The 19,564-nt window shown below is 38.3% G+C and overlaps 2 protein-coding genes across 3 annotated transcripts; one reads left to right on the top strand and one right to left on the bottom strand.

Moving 5' to 3' along the window:
• Positions 1 to 795: 795 nt before the first annotated feature.
• Positions 796 to 4,067, bottom strand: LOC104233137 (plant intracellular Ras-group-related LRR protein 4-like). Of its 2 annotated transcripts, XM_009786460.2 has the most exons (4): positions 2,857 to 4,067; positions 1,781 to 2,694; positions 1,461 to 1,652; positions 796 to 1,127 (listed from the first exon to the last, which is right to left on the bottom strand). In XM_009786460.2, the coding sequence occupies exons 1-3, from the start codon at positions 3,476 to 3,478 to the stop codon at positions 1,506 to 1,508; spliced, it is 1,683 nt and encodes a 560-aa protein (XP_009784762.1). In that variant the 5' UTR covers positions 3,479 to 4,067; the 3' UTR covers positions 796 to 1,127; positions 1,461 to 1,505. The 2 variants fall into 2 exon arrangements, with proteins under 2 accessions (XP_009784762.1, XP_070024064.1); XM_070167963.1 differs by lacking the exon at positions 796 to 1,127 and having other exon boundaries at positions 1,460 to 1,652; positions 2,857 to 3,611.
• Positions 4,068 to 14,079: 10,012 nt separating this feature from the next.
• Positions 14,080 to 14,916, top strand: LOC138885049 (uncharacterized). Its single transcript, XM_070165938.1, has 3 exons — positions 14,080 to 14,340; positions 14,530 to 14,676; positions 14,890 to 14,916. Exons 1-3 carry the CDS (start codon positions 14,080 to 14,082, stop codon positions 14,914 to 14,916), a joined length of 435 nt encoding a protein of 144 aa, XP_070022039.1.
• Positions 14,917 to 19,564: the final 4,648 nt, after the last annotated feature.

Below are 19,564 nucleotides of genomic sequence, written 5' to 3'. Positions count from 1 at the left end.
AGGTGGTCCATTTGGTTTGCTCACTTCTCACGGACCGACCTACTAATCTGGGAAATATTACCATAGTAATAGTAATTATTGGACTACTTTAAACGATTAATACCAATATTATGATATTTACATAACAAACTAGTCACCCATCATTGTCACATCGATTTCCAGCTTTAACAAAAGTAGACCTATTTGATCCTGGGGACTATGACCAACAATTATGCCATCTCCCTAACCTAAAATGATGGGAATTTCATCCTTTATCATTTGAATTTGATCATAAAAGTAACCGGCGTCTTGTAGCGTAACGTATTCACATAATTTGATTCAAATAAAGAGTCTTTTCCGCTTAATAAAAGTAAGGTCAACCACCTTTTTATAGGGCATTTGTCTCGAGAAATAATGATATAATATTGTAATGATGACTCAGTGAGAATAATAATGCAACCAGTAATGAAATGGCTGCTGCAGTTGGGTATTTCGGCATATTTATATGTGTATATAAGTATACTTTACATGTACGAGAATAGTCATAAATCCAATTGGATATATTATAGAAATCTAGCCAAATAGGTCAAATGTATTTGGTACACAATGTCATGGCCGCCCTTAAAGTTTTATTAACAAGACTCCGTTTCTAAGCATCCCTCATTTGACCTTAGCAACATTCCTCTACAAAAAATAATGAGATTCCAAACAAATGTATCGTTCTAGAACCCAAGTGGATAATGGAAATATATTAGGCTGACTTCCCAATACCAGAAAGGAGGCAAAAAATAAAAATATATTCCATCAAATCAGAAATTATGAAACTCGGTAAACTCAATATTAATTTACTTTTATGGGAAGTCAAACACGAGAAATTTCAACCTGGTTTTCCGTGTAATAAAAATTTTACATCTCATTTTACATTATCAAAGAGGAAAAGTTACAGCTGAATGACAACACAGATACAACACAGAGGAGTAAAGAATTACATGGAATGAAACAAAATGAGGAAAAAAGAACGAAAGGAACACGTGGCAAGAATTAGTGCCAGATCTGGAACAACAAAATGGCTTGATTTGCTGGCAAAAAATGGTTGAATTCAACCAAACTGGCAGCTGACTCGTCCACCCAAATCACAGCTCATTTTCCTATAACAGATAACAAAGCATGTGAGGCGTACCCTTTAGAACCCTACATTTCATTATTGTAATTAACGCAAACCAGCATGTACAGTGCACCATTTCAATTTATTAACGCAAACCAGCATGTATAGTCCACCCTTTCAATTTATTAACTGAGAAAATGAACAGATAAGAAGAGCAGAGGAGAATAATTAAGTTAAAGAAATATATCAGTAATCAGTGCCTACACACGAGCTAAGAATCATCTCCTCTTGGAAGCTGCTTGGTCAGTTCCAAGAACGTTGAAATCTAATTAAGAAACCATAATAACAAACTTGGTAAGAAGGACAAATAGCATACCATATGTATAGTGCGTTCAAACATTTGTATCCAAGCTGCAGCACATCAGGCATTAACATAGTCCCCACCATTGCGCTGACGTTTGTTGGATCTTGAAAAGCAGCATATCTGAGCCCAGGATTTCTTCTTCTTCACCGGCTGCACCTTCACATCCCTATTGGCTACCAGATCAGCCATATACCGAACAACAGCCTGCAGAGCACAGCAACAAAGCATAATTAAGTAATCCAATCATCTAAAAACAACAAGAATAGCTAGGAAAAAAGAACTAGGATTAAAAAAAAATCAGAAAGCACCAACATAGTAAAATGAAAACAAACCTGTGCTCCCTTTTCAGCGAAGTTTCCTGGTGGCACTTCCAAAGGATTTCCTTCGGTTTTAAGGATCCGCAAACTTGAGAGCATCCTAAATGAGTCTGGAAGAATTCTAATCTGGTTGTTACTCATGTCCAATTCTTCTAGAAACTCAAGATTCCCAATTGACCTTGGTAGTGACCGCAGGTCTGCAAAATTGTTGCTAATGTTCAGCTTGACCAACGTAGTAGCAAAACACAAGCTCTCAGGGATGGCTTCAATTTCATTGAAACTAACATTGAGCTCTTTCAAACTTGTAAGGGATGACATAGTCGTAGGCAATTGCCTGATGTTATTGTACCGTGCAGACAGAATCTCCAAAGACTCAATCCGTCCCACTGCTTCAGGAAGAGCTTTAAGCCTGTTATAGTCTGCACGAAGCTCCTTGAGTGAAGTACATTGACCAATAGTGTGAGGAAGTTCCTCAAGGTCATTAGTTTCCACAATCAATTTCTTTAGACTTACTAAGGAGCCAACTGTCTCAGGGAGTACTGATAGCATGTTGGAGCTCAGATCAAGTTCTTGAAGGTGAGCTAACCTCGCAAAACTCGCGGGCAACAACTTTAAGTTATTTGCACTGAGATCAAGATAGACCAAGTTAAGCAAATCTCCAATGGAATCAGGCAGTTCAATGATTTTGTTCGAATGCAAATCTAGCTTTTGCAATGACGAAAGCCCCCCTATAGTGGTAGGCAGGACAGTTATGCGATTCTCAGACAAATCCAAAGTAATCAAACTTGACAGCTTCCCTATAGAATCTGGAAGCCATTCCACCTGGTCCGACAACTTATTCTTAAGGATAAGCTCTTGACTTCCTTTTTTAGATGACACTTCAATCATACTAGCAAGCTTAATCAAACTTAATTTCTCACCATCTTGACCTACAAACAAAATAACCAGCATCTTCTTGATCAAAATAAGAAAACTGACTCAACACAACAAAACAATAATTTATATAGTCAAATTCTAGAAAGCAAACTTAAGAAACCAAAATTGCTAAAAGTGCATAACCAAATATGGTGCAGCAAATAGATGTAACATACCACTAGTTGTTGCTGGCTTTAAAGTGGAATCAACAATCTTGGGCCCTGACAAAGCATCCCCAGATCGAAGCCCAACACCAAATCCATCCACAAGAAACGTGGCCTTTGCTTTATTCAAGTAACTATCATCTCTACTAAACATTTCAGCCACTTTAACAGGCTCTTTGGCGTTATAAAAGCTGGACGAAGGAGTAATTGCAGTCGCAGTTGCTGTAATTGCCGGAGAATTTAAGCTGCTGCTGCCGGAGAAGGAAGCTGAGTTATCATTAGCCTGAGATTTAGAAGGCAAACATTTGGAAGCTCTCTGAATCAAATCGTCGAACAGAGAGTGAACATTCTCGAGATCTAAAAGTTTCATAGCCTCCCATTTCTGCTCTTTGCTCTGGAAATGAACAAAATTCCTCTGCATCTCTTGCAAAATTCTGAACAGCTCTTCTGGAACATCTTTCCTTTTATTTTGCCTCGTAATTGCATCCAATTTTAACTGATCTTCTTTCTCCAGGTTCCCAATTAACGCTTTTGCAGCTTCAACTTCTTCAATCGATGGCCTTGTCGGTAGACATCGATGTATTCGCATGATTTCTTCCACAATCTCGTCATTCGACTTTCCTGACGATCCCATTTTCACTAATTTTCTGAAATTTTTGAAGAAAAAAAAGAAAAAGAAAACGGCCACAAAAACCAGACTCGACTCGCCTTTTTTTCTTTCTTTTGTATTTTACAAAGCAAAAACCAAAGACGAATTTCGCTTTTATGAAATCAATCGAAAAACCGTAATTCAATTTTCTTTCTTTCTACAAGTTTCTAGAAAGCGCCAATCAACGATGACTATAATTTCAAACCTTTGGCCATATGCAGACATGCAAAAGGAAAGCTTATTTTTCGCCGTTTTTTCCTATCTTGAAAACAACTGTTGTGAAAACACGGAAAAAACACTCAAAAAAAGGAAAATGAACCCAAAAAGGGAAAAAAAGGAAAAAAGAAAAAAATTCAACTAACAAAACTTCAACCTCCACTTAAGGAAAGAAAATTTACTCACATTATTCAGTGGCTTTTCTCTCAACAATGTTTCTGAAATTCTACAGAGTGAGGAGGAAAGAAGAGAAAAGAGGATGAGTTATCTTCTAAGAGAGAAATGGAAGTCTTGTTTGGCTCTGTGGAAAATCCAACGACATCCATTGTGGTATGATAATTTATTTATACAGCTCAACAGAATACCAAATACCACTATCACTTTTGTGATAAATGCATTATTATTAGTGAAATAATACCAAATTTTTTAGGGAGTTTTAAAAAGAAAAATTGGGAAGTTATGATAAGACAATTATTATTTGATTTAAAAACTACGGTGGACTCAATTATGACTGATCGGTTATCTAACGGAGATCTACTTAAAAGCTAATGGTTCGGCCAGATTTCCGGAAATGACCTCGGATAAATAAGTAAATGACGAAATTATCCCCAGCTCTTCTAGGATTCTCTCGGACGGTTGTCAAACTTTCTTTCCGGAGAAATATTTGTAGCATTTCTATGCAAGTGACGATATTGACACAAAGCGGATTTATGATTTGAAATTTATGGGTTCGGAGTTCTTGTTATTTTAAATAATTAAATTTTAAATTAATAATTTATATATATTCAATAATTTTTTTAAGATAAATACATGAGTTAGACTAAGTGATGTTGGACATAAGAATTGTAAAACTCCAAAAAAAGGTGAAAATAATATTTGAAATTTTTTGTGTTTGGATATGAATATAATTTTGGGTTGTTTTTGAAGTTTTGTGAGTGATTTGAGTGAAAATTTTGAAAATTAATTTTTTGGAGTTTTTCAAATTTTCGAAAATTTCAAAAACGCATCTTCAAGTGAAAATTGAAAATTTTATGAACAAACGATGAATTCGGAAAAAAGTGAAAAAAATTGAAAAAAAAAGGGACTTTTTTTTATGTCCAAACGGGTTCTAAAGCTACTGGATTCGGCCGCACCCGAACTCGATGGGCTAGCTCCGCCCATGCATAGACGGATCTAGACTTCTGATATCGGTTCAATTAAACCTGTAATTTCTAACTGATTTTATATATAAGAATTTACTAAAGTATAACAAATTGTAGATATAGACTAATAATTTTAAAAATATAATATATTTAATAATAAAAATCTTAAATGAACTCATAAAATTTAAATTTTGGATCCGTGGATATTGATGTTTGTGACTGGACTGACACCCTTTTCATTTGATATCATCCTTCGCGCTGCCGGCATTATATTTCAGGTTTCTTTATGTTTTATAACATCATATTTATAATTTTTTATTACAGTTATCTCTTTGTATGTGTGTTGTTCACACGGTAAGATGATAACTCTCACCTAATAACGCTGTAGGAAGGTGATTGAAGTCAGTAATATCACGTTTTAAATTAAAATCTTCTTGATATCAAGTTGCTACGTCTTGCATGCCATGACGATTGCAATTTGCTAGTAGAAATTATGACATGCTGAACGTATGTACTTTTTATAATTCACTTAACAACAGGAATGACAATGGGATGGGCCGGGTGCCGGGCAGAGCGGGCGGGTTTTGTTTGATATGGGGTGGGCGGTTTTACTCTTATGCGAGTGCAAGAGTGGGTTAAAATAATTTTTAAATTTTTTAAAACGGAGCGGGTTTAATACGGGACAACTTTAAATTTTATCTTTTTGAAACAAAACAATCATTTCAACTAGGGATGTACAAAGAAAACCAACAAACCGCACCAACCCGATAATCCGAGTCAAACCGAGAAAAAAAAACCCGACTATGATTTGGTTTGATTTGGTTTGGTGTTGGAAAAAAACCCGACCATAATTGGTTTGGTTTGGTTTTAACTAAAGAAAGTCAAATCGAAACCAAACCAACCCGACATTACATATATAGAAATTTTAGATATATTTAATATATAAATATATTTATTGTAATGTAATTTATAAATATTTCTTACAAAATTTCATAATTTTATCTTTTAAGATATTATTTCAAGGTTGGACTTAGAACTGTTGAATGCTCCAATAAGTTTTATAGCCATTAATATTAGTAAATTAAATAATGCTAACAATCAATATTAATGCTAACAAAAGACATTCAATTCAATATTACGAACATGAATGTATTGAATATATATTTTTTGTTTTGCAATAATTTGGATAAAAATGCATAACCTATTTTTATTTTGCTTTAGCTTTTAGTCATGTAATTAATACTCCCTTATTAGTTTATTTATTTTAGAATGACTTAGTACTTTTAGATTATGTTTATTTTTATTATGGCTTTTTAATTAGCAATATTTATATTACATAATTTTATTGTCTTTATTGTTGAATATTTTAGGATAATGCCATGACACATCTCATATTTTGTATTATTTTCTTGGATAGTACTTTATATAGTTGTATCTTACTAGGATTAAAGAAATATTTTGAGCATACGTTATATATTTTGTTCTACGAAGATTTTACCGGAAAAAAATCCGAAAAAACCCGAAAACCCGAGAAAACCCGAGAAAAATCGATATTGAAAAACCCGAGTTTTATTGGTTTGGTTTGGTCTTTAGATTTAATAACCCGACACAATTGGTTTGGTTTGGTAATTGTAAAATCCGAAGCAACCCGGCCTATGTACACCCCTAATTTCAATTACAATTACACATTCTTCTTCACTAGCACGAATACTATTTTGCATAAGTCTCTACAAAATGATATTACATAAGTCAAGATATCATATTGTAATAGGAAATGATAGTAACCCATTTATTTTGAAAGATATAGTATTGTAATAGGAAAAGATAGTAAAAAAATAGAGCTAGTCAACGAGGCTGAAATTATAATAGCAGTGTCAACGTGGGGTTTATTGCATTTTTTCTTACTGTTTTACTCCTAAGTCCACTGCTATATTGTAAATATTTGTTTTTCTAATTCGGGATTTTTTTTAATGTTGGCTGCGATTAAAAAATTTATCCGCGCTTCTGAGAGCAATCATTTCCTATCATTTCAAAATAGTATTCGTGAGACTTATGTAATATCATTTTATTAGAGAAAAAATGATAGAAAAAAGTATCATTTTTTTTATCGTATTGGTAATGAAAAAAAAATCCATGCTTCTGAAAGCAATCTTTTTTATATAATTAGAGAAAAAAGAGAAAAAAAATTAAGCGGGGCGGGGCGGGTTAAAAGCTGAAAAAGTAACTATGCGGGGTGGGTTGAAATTTTTGTGAATTTTGTCAAAATCCGCCCCGTCCGGCCCCATTGTCATCCCTGCTTAACAGCTTATTTGAATGGTTGTGTAAGTTTTTGGGATCGTGGGTCGCCCATGTGAACCGAACCGATCCAATATTACCCGACTCGTAAATAAAGGATTGTCTGGTTTTTTAAATAAAGGATGAACAGTTGTGTTATAACTGTTCAACCTTATCCTTAAAAGGAGGGGGAACAGTTATAATTGTTCAAATCCTTTTTGAAAAGGAGAGGGAACAATTATCTGATAACTGCTCAACCTCTCCTAATAAAAAGGGGAAGTCTTCTTCAAAAGAGGGTGCACGAGAGACATTATGTAGAAAACAAAAGGAAAAACCAGAAAGAAGGAAAAGCAATCGTGACTTTCTAGATTACATCATCACACTAAAAGATATTTAGTTTGTGAATTTTAACCTTGATTTCCTAGTGAAATCAAAGGAGACTTGGGGCAGATTCTTTTGGTAGCAACAACAACAATATCCGCTGCGAATTTAAGGTACACAATTCATTATTTTTGCTCCGAATTATATTATATTGGTATCAGAGCCAGGTTGAATGATCCAGTTATTCATGTAAATTGTATTGAAATCGTTGTTTTATAAGTTTAGGTTGAGATTTTTTTTGTTGGCTAATTTTTGACAAATTTCAGAGAAAACGGTTTCTGATTTTTTTACATTTGGCCATCGCTTGTTAAATATTTTGGCCTAAAACTTATATAATCAAGATCTACTCGTTTTGGGCTTTCCGAAAATATATTATATATGAAAAAAGGATTAAAAATGAGTGAGATATGATTTTTTGAAGATTGGCAGTTTTTGACTATATTTCTAATGAAAAACTGCTTCTGTTTTCAGCTTTTTAGAAATAACTTGTTAAATATTTTTGCCTAAAACTTATATATTCATGATGTACTCGTTTTGGGCTTTCCGAAAATATTTTTTATGTGAAAAACGGATCTTCCAACTTTAAAAATCCTTTTATGATCCTTTTTGTCTTCTACCAGAAATTTGTGACATACGTTGTCTCATTAAATGGTAACAACTATATTTCTGATTTCTTGTTCCTATTTCAGATATGGCTGAACGGGAACATGCTCAAATTGCTCCAAATAGGAGTGATATTGATATATGAGCAAAAAGTAATAGTAGAAGAATGTGTCGCAAGAGGATCACAACTCTAGTTGATACAGATTCAGAGCCTGAAGTCATAAGAAATGATTCAATGATGAAGCAAAATCTGAATAGAGAAATAAGGGCACATAAAACGGAAAGAAGAAGACTTCTTGAGGATTTCAAAAAAATACAAATGGCTCCTTTTGGCTTTTTGCTTGATTTTCTCAGATTTTTAAGGATTAAATTAGATGAAATTCATAGAAAATTCCTTAGTGTTGAGGAAAGGGATGCCTTCGTCATTTTATATCATTCTTTATTAGATTTCTGGAAGAATGAACTTATTGAAATATATGGCAAAATTGAGCCTAATGAACCATTATGGAAGTTCTTGGTGGCTCTAGGAGTGAGATAGGTAAAAATTTCCCATGATAACTTAATTTAGTTAAGTTTTTTTTATGAACTCCTTTGTTTTATTTTTGATATATTATGAATATATATCTCTGTGTTTTATCCTATTTTGGATTGGTTATTATTCTATATTACTCTAGAATATGGTGTTAATAATAAGACTCAAAATTCTATTGATTATAGTCTTCATCATATATATTAATGCACATTAAGAAATTAATTTCTAATTTTGGTTAAATATTTAGATCGTAGATGATAATTGGATACTTACATATCCTTTCGATTTTACACTAAATGTGAAACCTTAATTAGAATTAATTTGCTTGAATGTGTATGACACATGCATAATTGATAAATAAACTTGCGTGATTGTCTCTTAAGTACAGACATGTCATCAAAAAGTATTATGGTTGACTTAAATAAAGGTGAGAAACTAAATGGTGACAATTACGACGTCTGGAGTTGTAAGATATGGCATGCCTAGATGAGCAGAACGCTCCCGAAGGTATAAACCATGTTCTAAGTCAACTAGAAGAGGGTAACACTGCTCAACACAGAAGAGATCTTGAAGCTTACAAAGCTTGGAAAAGGAGAGATTCCATTGTACGTGGAATCATTGTGAGTTCTGTGGTTGATGAACTGATTCGTGAATGTGAGGAATTTCCTAATGCTCATTCCATGTGGTCACACTTACGAGGAACATATGGGGGTACTTCTATGATCCACCTTAGACAGCCAACTATCAAGTTTGACACTTTCAAAAAGCATCATGATCAGAGCATCAAACAACACCTTCGGGTGATGTCAAACATGATAGCACAACTCAAGAGTGTTGGTCACGTCCTCTAAGATGAGCAACAGGTTCAGGTAGTGATCCGTCCTCTTCCCAATAGTTGGGAACATTTGAAGGTTAGCTTGACCCACAATGAAAGTATAAAAACTTTTCTTGATATTGCTCGACATGTTGAACTTGAAGACGAGCGGCTTGGTGCTGCTTCTAATGCCTTTGTGGCAGAATCTATGTAACGACTCGGTCGGTCGTTTCATAAGTTACCGCTCCTTTTCCCCCATTTCTGCTTATTATTGCCTTATTCAGCTGTATTTTGTATTATCATATTGGTTGGCTCGGGTTCCGAGAGGTTTTGGTAAGGTTTGAGACACTTAGTCTCTTTTGAGTAAGCTTAAGTTGGAAAAGTCAATCGAATGTTGACTTATGTGTTAAAGGGCTCTTATGTGAATTCCGATGGTTCGGATAGCTTTGGAAGGTGATTTGGGACTTAGGAGCGTGATCACAATATGTTTTGGAGGTCCGGAGTAGATTTAGGCTTGAATTTGCGAAATTGAAATTTTGGCATTTTTCGGTTGGTAGGTGAGATTTTGATATAGGGGTCGGAATGGAATTACGGAAGTTGCAGTCGGTCCGTTGTGTCATTTGGGATGTGTGTGCAAAATTTCAGGTCAATTGGACGTGGTTTGATAGACTTTTTTATTGAAAGCGGAGTTTGGAAGATTTTAGGATTCTTAGGCTTGAATCTGATGCAAATTTGGTGTTTTGATGTTGTTTTGAGTGTTCTGAAGGTTGGAATAAGTTTGAATGATATTATGGGATATGTTGGTATATTTGGTTGAGGTCCTGAGGGCCTCGGGTGAGTTTTGGGTGGTTAAACGGACCAAATACATAGTTGAGAAGTTGTAGATTTTTGGTTTCAACTGTTGCAGGTTTTTCCTTCTGTCGCGATCGCGTAGAGCTTTGATGGGGGTGATAACTAGGGATTTTGATACATTTTATACTCCTTTTTGCTTATGTTTTGATTAGAAATTTGTACAAAATAGTCCCAAAAGGCTCACAAGTTGTGCTTGATTGCAGGTTTGATCAACAAAGTGACAAGATGTCAAAGATCATCTCAAAAAGGAGTGAAACTTGCACAAGTACCAAGATAAGACAAAGCTCAGGCAAAACAGGCCCAATGCGGCCGCACACCATTCTGTGCGGTCCGCACAAGTGAGGTTCAAAGAGGTTGATTTCCAGGCCAACAGGCAATGCAGCTGCATGAGATTTAATGCGGTCCGCAATGGAGTCACTGCGGCCACACTCGATTTAGTGCGTCCGCATAACTAAGGATCAGAGAAGTGCCAGTTTGGAGATTAAAGCCAATGCGGTCCACGCTCCATTTCATGTGGACCACACTCGATTCTCTGCGGTCCGCATTGCCCGAGTTCAGAGAGTTGGATTTTCAAGTTCAGAGCCCTAGTGTGGCCGCACATGATTTTGTGCAGTCCGCACTAGCCTCGCAGGAGTATTTTTGTCCAGATTTTCAGCTTAGTATAAATAGCTTATTTTCCCATTTTTAGGTTATCAGATAGATTTTGTACTGAGTTGCGCTCGTGATTTCGATAGTTTTAGCTATTTTGAGCAATTTTAGCTTCATTTCAACATTGAATCTTCTAGTTTATCTTAGCAATTAATTAATATGAGTTTTTCTTCATCTATTTCTTTGTTTTCTTCTTCAATTATGAGTAGCTAGACCCATAAGCTAGGGTTGTGGCTCAACCCTAGTGTGGGTAATTGATGGGTCTTATGTTTTAGGGCTAGATTGACTATGAGTGTTTGATATTTGGGTTAATTTCATGTTTAATTGCTGAATCGGTGGCTGCAAACACTAGTTTGTGTTTAGTTGACTTTGGCTCTTCTTGAGAAAGAGAGCCTAAGTCTCTGAAATTGGTCCAACAAGGAATTGGAGCGTACTCAAGAGATTGATAGCCCCAATTAAAGGGTTAAACCTAGAGATAGTAATACCTGACTTGAACCTTGATTGCTTGTGCAAATTTGCATACCCAATTGGTCTTGAGAAAGTCAATTCGGGCAAAAATCACTCGAACCACCGAGAGGTGTAGAGTGGGTAAAATCGTGCAACGGTTATGTCGTCAATCATGCCTTAGACTCAAGTATCTGTCAATTGACCACCTAGGTGAAAATCACTATCCTAGTGCCTTTTACCCATTTGAACAACTCGCAGTAGTTTACTCTTAGCTTATTCGAGTTTAACTTAGCATTGTAGTTTGATAAAACTAGAAGTAAAACAAAAACCCAAAAATGTTTAGAAGTGTAATTTGGAACACATACACAACTCTTAATTAGATAAAAACTCAACTCCAAATAGCTCCCTGTGGAAATCGATCACGACCTTAATCGGGTAAAAGCTGCTTCAACCCTCTCTCGCTACTTAATAGTAGTGCAGGGTTGGCTTCGATCAACTTTTTGGCGCCGTTGTCGGGGAGCTGACGGTTTTGGCTATCAATCTAAATAGTTTTGTGTATTGTTCTTCTTTCCTTCCTTGTTACTAATTTGTGTGTGTCACAACTTTAGGTACCAAATGGCAGCAAACAACGCCAATAACCCTCTTGGAAATGTGATTGGCGGGGAGGAGGTAGATGACGTCGGAGATGATGAGGTGTCTCTTGTACCTCAAGGACAACATAGAGGCCGCCAGGCCAATGCTAATGCAAATGACAATATTCCAGACCCTCCTCCGCCACCTCCAAGTGTGGCTCCTAGAGTGCTTCCGAACCAAGGCTATGCAAGTGCTATTGTCCCACCCCGAATCCGGGCGGACAATTTTCAAATAACCAATGTGATGCTGACTTTGCTAGAGCAACGTCGGTATTTTACGGGCGCTGCAAATCAACATGCTTACAAACATCTCAAGGGGTTCGTGGATACATGTTGGGGGTAGTAAGCAAACTAATGTGTCCAAAGATGCTCTCCGGTTGAGACTCTTCCTATTTTTACTTAGAGGGAAAGCACTTGATTGTCTTGAGCGACTTCCCAACCATTCCATCGCTACTTTGGATGAGTTGGCGGATAAGTTCATTGCAAAAATTTTCTCACCGGGGCATATGGCTACATTGAGAGATGAGATCTTGGCGTTCAAGCAAGAGCCTACGGAACCTTTGCATGAGATTTGGGAGCGTTGTAGAACAATGGTGAAGGAATGCCCCAACAATGATATGACCGAGGTGATGATCCAACAGACTTTCTACCGGGGTATTAACACCACAAACCAATGCATAATAAACCAACTTGCCGGGGGAAACTTTATGAAGCTGTCATATGATGAGGCTTGTGACATTTTTGACGAGATGCTGACAGTTCTTCCGTTTGGCAAAGTAGAGCCAATGTGCCCCAGGGTGACCCCACGGTCATTCATTTGCACAACAAATTACATGATCATGGGCAGGCTATAGCTGAGTTGACAACCACGATGAACCAACTAGTGAAGACACAGTTGCAACAAGTTCAAAATCCTCGCCAAGTGAATGCTATGGAGGGTGTCAATATGCTTGTCAATAAAAGAAGACAAAGAGGGCAACAAAATCAAGGGAATTCATAGCAATTTGACAATAATTGTAGTGGATTCCAAAATGATGGTTATGATGAACAAAATGAGGAGGTGCAATATGTGAATAATTATCAAGGCCGAAAGGGCAATTCTTCCAACCAACAACAATGGAAACCCCAAGGCAACTGGGGCAATCAACAACAAGGCAATGGTAATTGGGGAAACAACAACCAAAACAATAACTGGGGCAATCAGAACAATAATCAAAACAACCAAGGAAATTGGAATGGTAATAACAACAACTGGGGTGGTAATAATAATCAAGGTAGATGGAACAATGGAAACCAAGGAAACCGGGGGCAAGACTTTCAAAGGTCCCCAATGTAACAACAACCGAACAATCCACCCTCATTTCCATCTCAAGGTCCTAGTTCTTCTAGCAATGATATGGGTAGAATTGAAATGATGTTTGAACAGATGACGAAGAAGAATGCGGACTCGGATGCTCAGTTGGCTTCCCACAATACCTCTATCAGAAACTTGGAGGTGCAGTTAGGCCAAATCTCACAGTCTTTAAATACTCGCCCTAAAGGTGCTCTACCAAGTGATATGGTAGTGAACCCGAAGGGTGGGAACAATCATGTTATGGCGGTAACAACAAGAAGTGGGAGAGGCGGTGATGTGCATGCCTCCAAACAAAAGCAAATTGTGGATGATGATGTTGAGTTGCAAGAAGATGAAGTTCCTTTGGTGGTTGAAAATGTGATTGATGAGAACGTGAACGAAGAAGTGAGGATTGACATTCAAGATGCCGAGGTGGAAACTCAAATGATGTGAACCCGTCTAGGGAACACATAATAGATATGCCGGAGCCGATGGTGCCTAAAGGCAAGGTAGGCCAAGGTCACCTCCGCCTTATCCTCAAAGGCTCGTGAAGTAGAAAAATGAGAATAGGTTTAAAAACTTCATTGACATGATGAAGAGCTTATCCATTAATGTACCTTTGGTGGAGGCTCTTGAATAAATGTCGGGCTATGCTAAATTCATGAAGGACTTGGTTACAAAGAAGCGTTCTATGGATTGTGAAAGTACAAAGATGACTCACCAAGTTAGTGTTATAGTGCATTCAATGGCCTCGAAGCTTGAAGACCCTAGTGCTTTCACCATTACTTGCACCATTGGGAGTACAGATTTTGCTAAGGCTCTATGTGATTTGCGGGATAGTATCAATTTGATGCCTTACTTAGTTTTCAGAACCTTGGGTATTGGGCAATCTAGGCCAACTTCTATGAGATTAAAAATGGCGGATAGAACGATGAAGAGACCATTGGGTATTATTAATGATGTGCTTGTCCTGGTGGACAAATTTATCTTGCCAGCTGACTTTGTGATCTTGGAATGTGAGGTGGATTATGAAGTTCCTATCATATTGGGAAGACTTTTCCTTGCTACGGGGAAGGCCTTAGTTGATGTGGAAGCAGGGGAACTTACCTTCCGGGTGGGTGATGGAAAAGTGGTCTTTTATGTTTGCAAATCAATGAAGCAGCCCAGCAATACTGAGGTGTGCTCTTTTATGGACCTCGTCACAGCAGTGATAGTTGATGACACTAGTACAATGATTAATGTGGAGGATCCATTGGAGGCTGTATTGCTGAACCTTGATGTCAATGATGATGAGGGCCGAGTGGAGTGCGTAAACGCTTTACATGGATTGGGCTCTTACTCTTATGAGCCTAGAAAATTATCTTTGGACCTTGAAAATAGGAAGACTCCACCAACAAAACCTTCAATTGAGGAGCCTCCGGTGTTGGAGTTGAAACTGCTGCCTCCATACCTCAGGTATGAGTTCTTAGGCTCAGATTCTACTTTGCCAGTTATTCTTTCCTCTTGTCTTACTAACATGCAGGTTGATGCCACATTGTCAGTGCTTTAAAAGCGAAAAAGGCAATTGGATGGACTTTAGCTGATATTCGGGGGATAAGCCCCGCATTCTGTATGCACAAGTTTATTCTGGAAGATGATGCAAAGCCCTCCTTGGAGCATCAAAGGAGGTTGAATGAGGCAATGCAAGAAGTTGTGAAAAAGGAGGTGATCAAGTGGTTGGATGTCGAGGTTGTGTACCCCATCTCTGATAGCTCGTGGACTTCACTGGTGCAATGTATACCGAAGAAGGGTGGCATGACCATGGTTGAAAATTCACAAAATGTGTTGATTCCTACCAGAACCATCACCGGTTGGAGGGTATGCATGGATTACCGCAAGTTGAATAAAGTGACCCGCAAGGATCACTTTCCTTTGCCTTTTCTTGATCAGATGTTAGACCGACTTGCTGGGCATGCCTTCTACTGTTTCTTGGATGGGTATTATGGGTACAACCAAATCTTGATTGCTTCAGAAGATCAGGAGAAAACCACATTCACTTGTCCATATGACACCTTTGCTTTCTCTAGGATGCCTTTTGGATTGTGTAATGCACCGGATACATTTCAGTGGTGTATGATGGCCATTTTCACTGATATGGTGGAAGACATTTAGGAGGTGTTCCTGAACGACTTTAGTGTTGTGGGAGACTCATTTGATTAATGCTTGAAGAATCTTGATAGAGTTTTGGCCCGTTGTGAAGAAACTAATCTTGTTCTCAATTGGGAGAAATGCCATTTTATGGTGGAAAAGGGCATAGTTCTTGAGCATAAAATTTCAAAGCATGGTATTGAGGTAGACAAAGTAAAAATTGATGTGATTTCAAGGCTCCCTCCCCTACATCTGTCAAGGGAGTTCGAAGTTTTCTTGGGCATGCGGGGTTCTACTGGAGATTTATCAAAGACTCTTCCAAGGTAGTAAATCCCTTGTGCAAGTTGATGGAAAAAGATGCTAAGTTCGTATTTGATGAAAAATATATGCAAGCCTTTGAACTTCTCAAGCATAAGTTTACCACCACTCCTATCATTACCGCACATAATTGGAGCTTACCCTTTGAGCTCATGTGTGATGCGAGCGATGTTGCGGTTGGGGCGGTTTTGGGTCAAAGAGTGAACAAAATGTTTCATCCCGTATACTATGCAAGTAAGACAATGAATGATGTTCAAGTAAACTACACGGTGACAGAGAAAGAACTTTTGGCTATTGTTTTCGCAATGGAGAAATTTCGGTCGTATCTCATGGGTGCAAGGTCATAATCCATACTGACCATGCTGCACTCTGGTAATTGATGACAAAAAAGGACTCCAAAGCTAGACTGATCCAGAAGGTCTTGTTACCTCAAGAGTTCAATTTGGAGATTGTGGACCGGAAGGGTAGTGAGAACGAAGTGGCGAACCACTTGTCCCACTTGGAGGAGGAGGTGATGCCTCGTGATGGCCTAGAGATCAATGATTCTTTTCCCGACGAACAACTCATTTTGGTGTCGATGAATGGTATTCCATGGTTTGCGGATATTGCTAATTTCCCTATGACTGGTATAATCCCGTGTGAGCTCTCTTCTAACCAAAGGAAGAAGCTCAAGCGGGATAGTTTGGATTTCTATTGGATGAGCCGTACTTGTTCAAGATTTGCACAGATGTTGTGATCAGAAGGTATGTCCTGGAGGAAAAGCAATTGAGTATCTTGGAGGCTTGTCATTCCTCTCCATATGGTGGCCATCATGATGGGGTGAGGACGGCTTCCAAAGTTCTTAGTTGTGGGTTTTATTGGCCAACTTTATTCAAAGATGCGGGTGATTTTGTGAAAAGATGCGATGAATGCCAAAGAGCGGGTGGAATTTCGAGAAAGATGAGATGCCTCTCAATACCATCCTTAAGGTTGATATTTTTGATGTATGGTGCATTGATTTTATGGTCCTGTTTGTTAGCTCGTGTGGGAACACATACATTCTTATGGCGGTTGACTACGTTTCAAAGTGGGTTGAAGCCATGGCTTTGCCCAACAATGAGGCCCGGACTGTTGTTGCATTTCTCAAGAAGAGCAATTTTACAAGGTTTGGTACTCCTTGTGCAATCATAAGTGATGGGGGGTCTCATTTTTGCAATAGAGCTTTTGACATTTTGCTTCAAAGTATGATGTCAATCACAAAGTTTCTACTCCCTATAATCCTCAAGAAAGCGGTCAAGTTGAAGTCTCCAACAGGGAAATCAAAAGCATATTATCAAAGACGGTCAATGCAAATAGGACCGATTGGTCAAAGAAATTGGATGACGCTCTATGGGATTATAAGACTACTTACAAGACTCCGATTGGTATGTCTCTGTATCGGTTGGTGTTTGGTAAGGCTTGCCATCTACTGGTTGAATTAGAGCACAAGGCCATGTGGGCTTTGAGGAAGCTAAATCTTGAATGGGATGTTGCAACAAATCTTCGTGTGGAGCAGCTTAATGAACTTGATGAATTCCGATTCCATGCCTACTCTAGTTCGTCCTTGTACAAGGACAAGATGAAGTACCTTCATGATAAATATGCTCGTAGCAAGGAGTTCAAAGTTGGTGATTTGGTTCTCTTGTTCAACTCTCAGTTACATCTATTTCCGGGAAAGCTTAAGTCAAAATGGAGTGGACCTTTTGAAGTGGTGTGTGTGACCCCGTTTGTTGCACTTGATTTAAAGAACAAAAATGGGGAAGTTTTCAGAGTGAATGGGCATAGGGTTAAGCACTACTTGAGAAAAATTGATGACAGCCACGTGGTGGCACTTCTTCACTTCAAATGATTTGATGGTAACCTGCATCGTGCCGCGACGTTAAATCAAGTGCTTCTTGGGAGGCAACCCATGTGTTTTTCTTCTTGTTTTTCTTTGTTTTTCATTGTAGGATAGGATTCATTTTTGGACTGACTGATGGTGAGATGTTATAGGTTTGTGTTGAGGCAGTGCATGACACAGTGAAAAAATTGTCAAGTCTCTGAAGTTTTCCACCGCGTCCGCATTATATTTTGTGTGGTCCGTGGTGGACCACTGCGGTCGTGTTACATTTTGTGCGGACCGCAATGGTTGCCTTCTCAAGCTTCGAATTACACTATGTGTAGCGGACTGCATTGCATTTTGTGCGGTCCGCATTGGGGTAGGTAAGTTGGGCCCCAGGTCCTTTTCTATAAATAGGGCCTGAGGCCCTCCATTTACACTTTTCGACCTTTGCTCTCAAAACCGTAAAAAAATCACTGTTCATCACAAGAATTGCACGATTTCATCTGTAAAAACTCGATTAATCATCAGCATCTCACATCTGGTAAACTTTTACTTCTTGTTAGTTGTTTAAGTTTATTATTTTCATTTAATTTTTGTCTTCTTAGCTTCCCTTCTGTTCTTTCAATACTTATTTTGATTTGGTAAAATTAGGTTAGTTAATTTCTTGATTAAAGTAGACTTAGGTAGTTAATAACACTGGGCAAACACATAGGGACCTTTCTTAGGTGTAAAATTGGACTTAAAATCAAAATACATTAAACCCTAAGTTAGTACTGCTTCTGGGCACTCAGTGCGGACCGCGGTTGATTCTGTGCGGTCCGCGATGCCCTTGTGCGGTCCGCAATGGAATTTTGTGCGGACCGCATTGCTGAAAGTCCTGAAACTTGAGACTACAGCCGCATTACATTTTGTGTGGTCCGCGGAGCAATTGTTCAGAGAGTGGGTAGTCTGAACCCTACCTCTATGTGGACCGCATTGGCATTTTGTGCGGTTCGCACTGACCTCTGTACAACCACACTACATTTTTGTGCGGTCCGCATTGTGTAGTATCTGCAATTGTCTACATTTTTACAACTCTGATCTTAATTACTTATACTGATACTAACAAGCCTAATGGATGTTGTTTGAAGACAATGGTAAAATAAAGAGACAAGTGTTCTAAACAAGCTAGTTGAGGTGAATCCTCCCGGGGAGGGAAACAAAAAATGATAAGACTGAATCCTCAAATCCGGCAAAACATTAAAAATATGAGGAAGATGATTAAAGCTGCTGATAGGGCCATTGACCAGTCTGGGAGCGAATACGAGCCCTTCCGGGATATATCTTCAGACTCAATCCCAGAGTACATCCTTGACTGGCTGGAGAGAAAAAGACTAAGAGACACTCCTCCACCTTCCTCCGCTGCCCAAGCGTCAGTAAATGTATCTTCTGGGTCATCTGAGGACTCAGCTGAAGGCAGTGGGAATGAATACTCCACCTCCCCCACAACTTCATTATTCGGAGAGGGTGCAATAGGAAAAGAAGAGGTAGTAGGAGAAGGGGGTGAGCCCCAGGTTGGCGGGGTAGAAAGAACCAGAAACCCGAAGGTGTGGAAAGACCGCTTTGTAAGCGAGGTGGCCTACCATGAATTCAGAGAATGGTGGCCTGTGAGGAAATTAATTCTGGAGAGAAGTTTTGAAGATATAGACCTTTTTCCTCACAACCCCAATGTGAGAAGGCAGTTTAGAGAGAGAGTGGGCTGGGAGTATTTCTTAAACAACTGTGAGGATGCAAACAAGCAACTGGTCAAGGAATTCGACACCAATGTTGCCCATATCAAGAAGGGCACCAAAGTGACCAAGGTGCGCAATTTGAAAGTGTTGTTCGATGGGAAAACCATAAATGACTACTTGGGATTTGATGAGGAGGATAA

This window comes from Nicotiana sylvestris, chromosome 2 (genome assembly GCF_000393655.2).
Source record: "Nicotiana sylvestris chromosome 2, ASM39365v2, whole genome shotgun sequence".
Lineage (NCBI taxonomy): Eukaryota > Viridiplantae > Streptophyta > Magnoliopsida > Solanales > Solanaceae > Nicotiana > Nicotiana sylvestris.
This window is presented reverse-complemented; position numbering and strand designations above follow the sequence as displayed.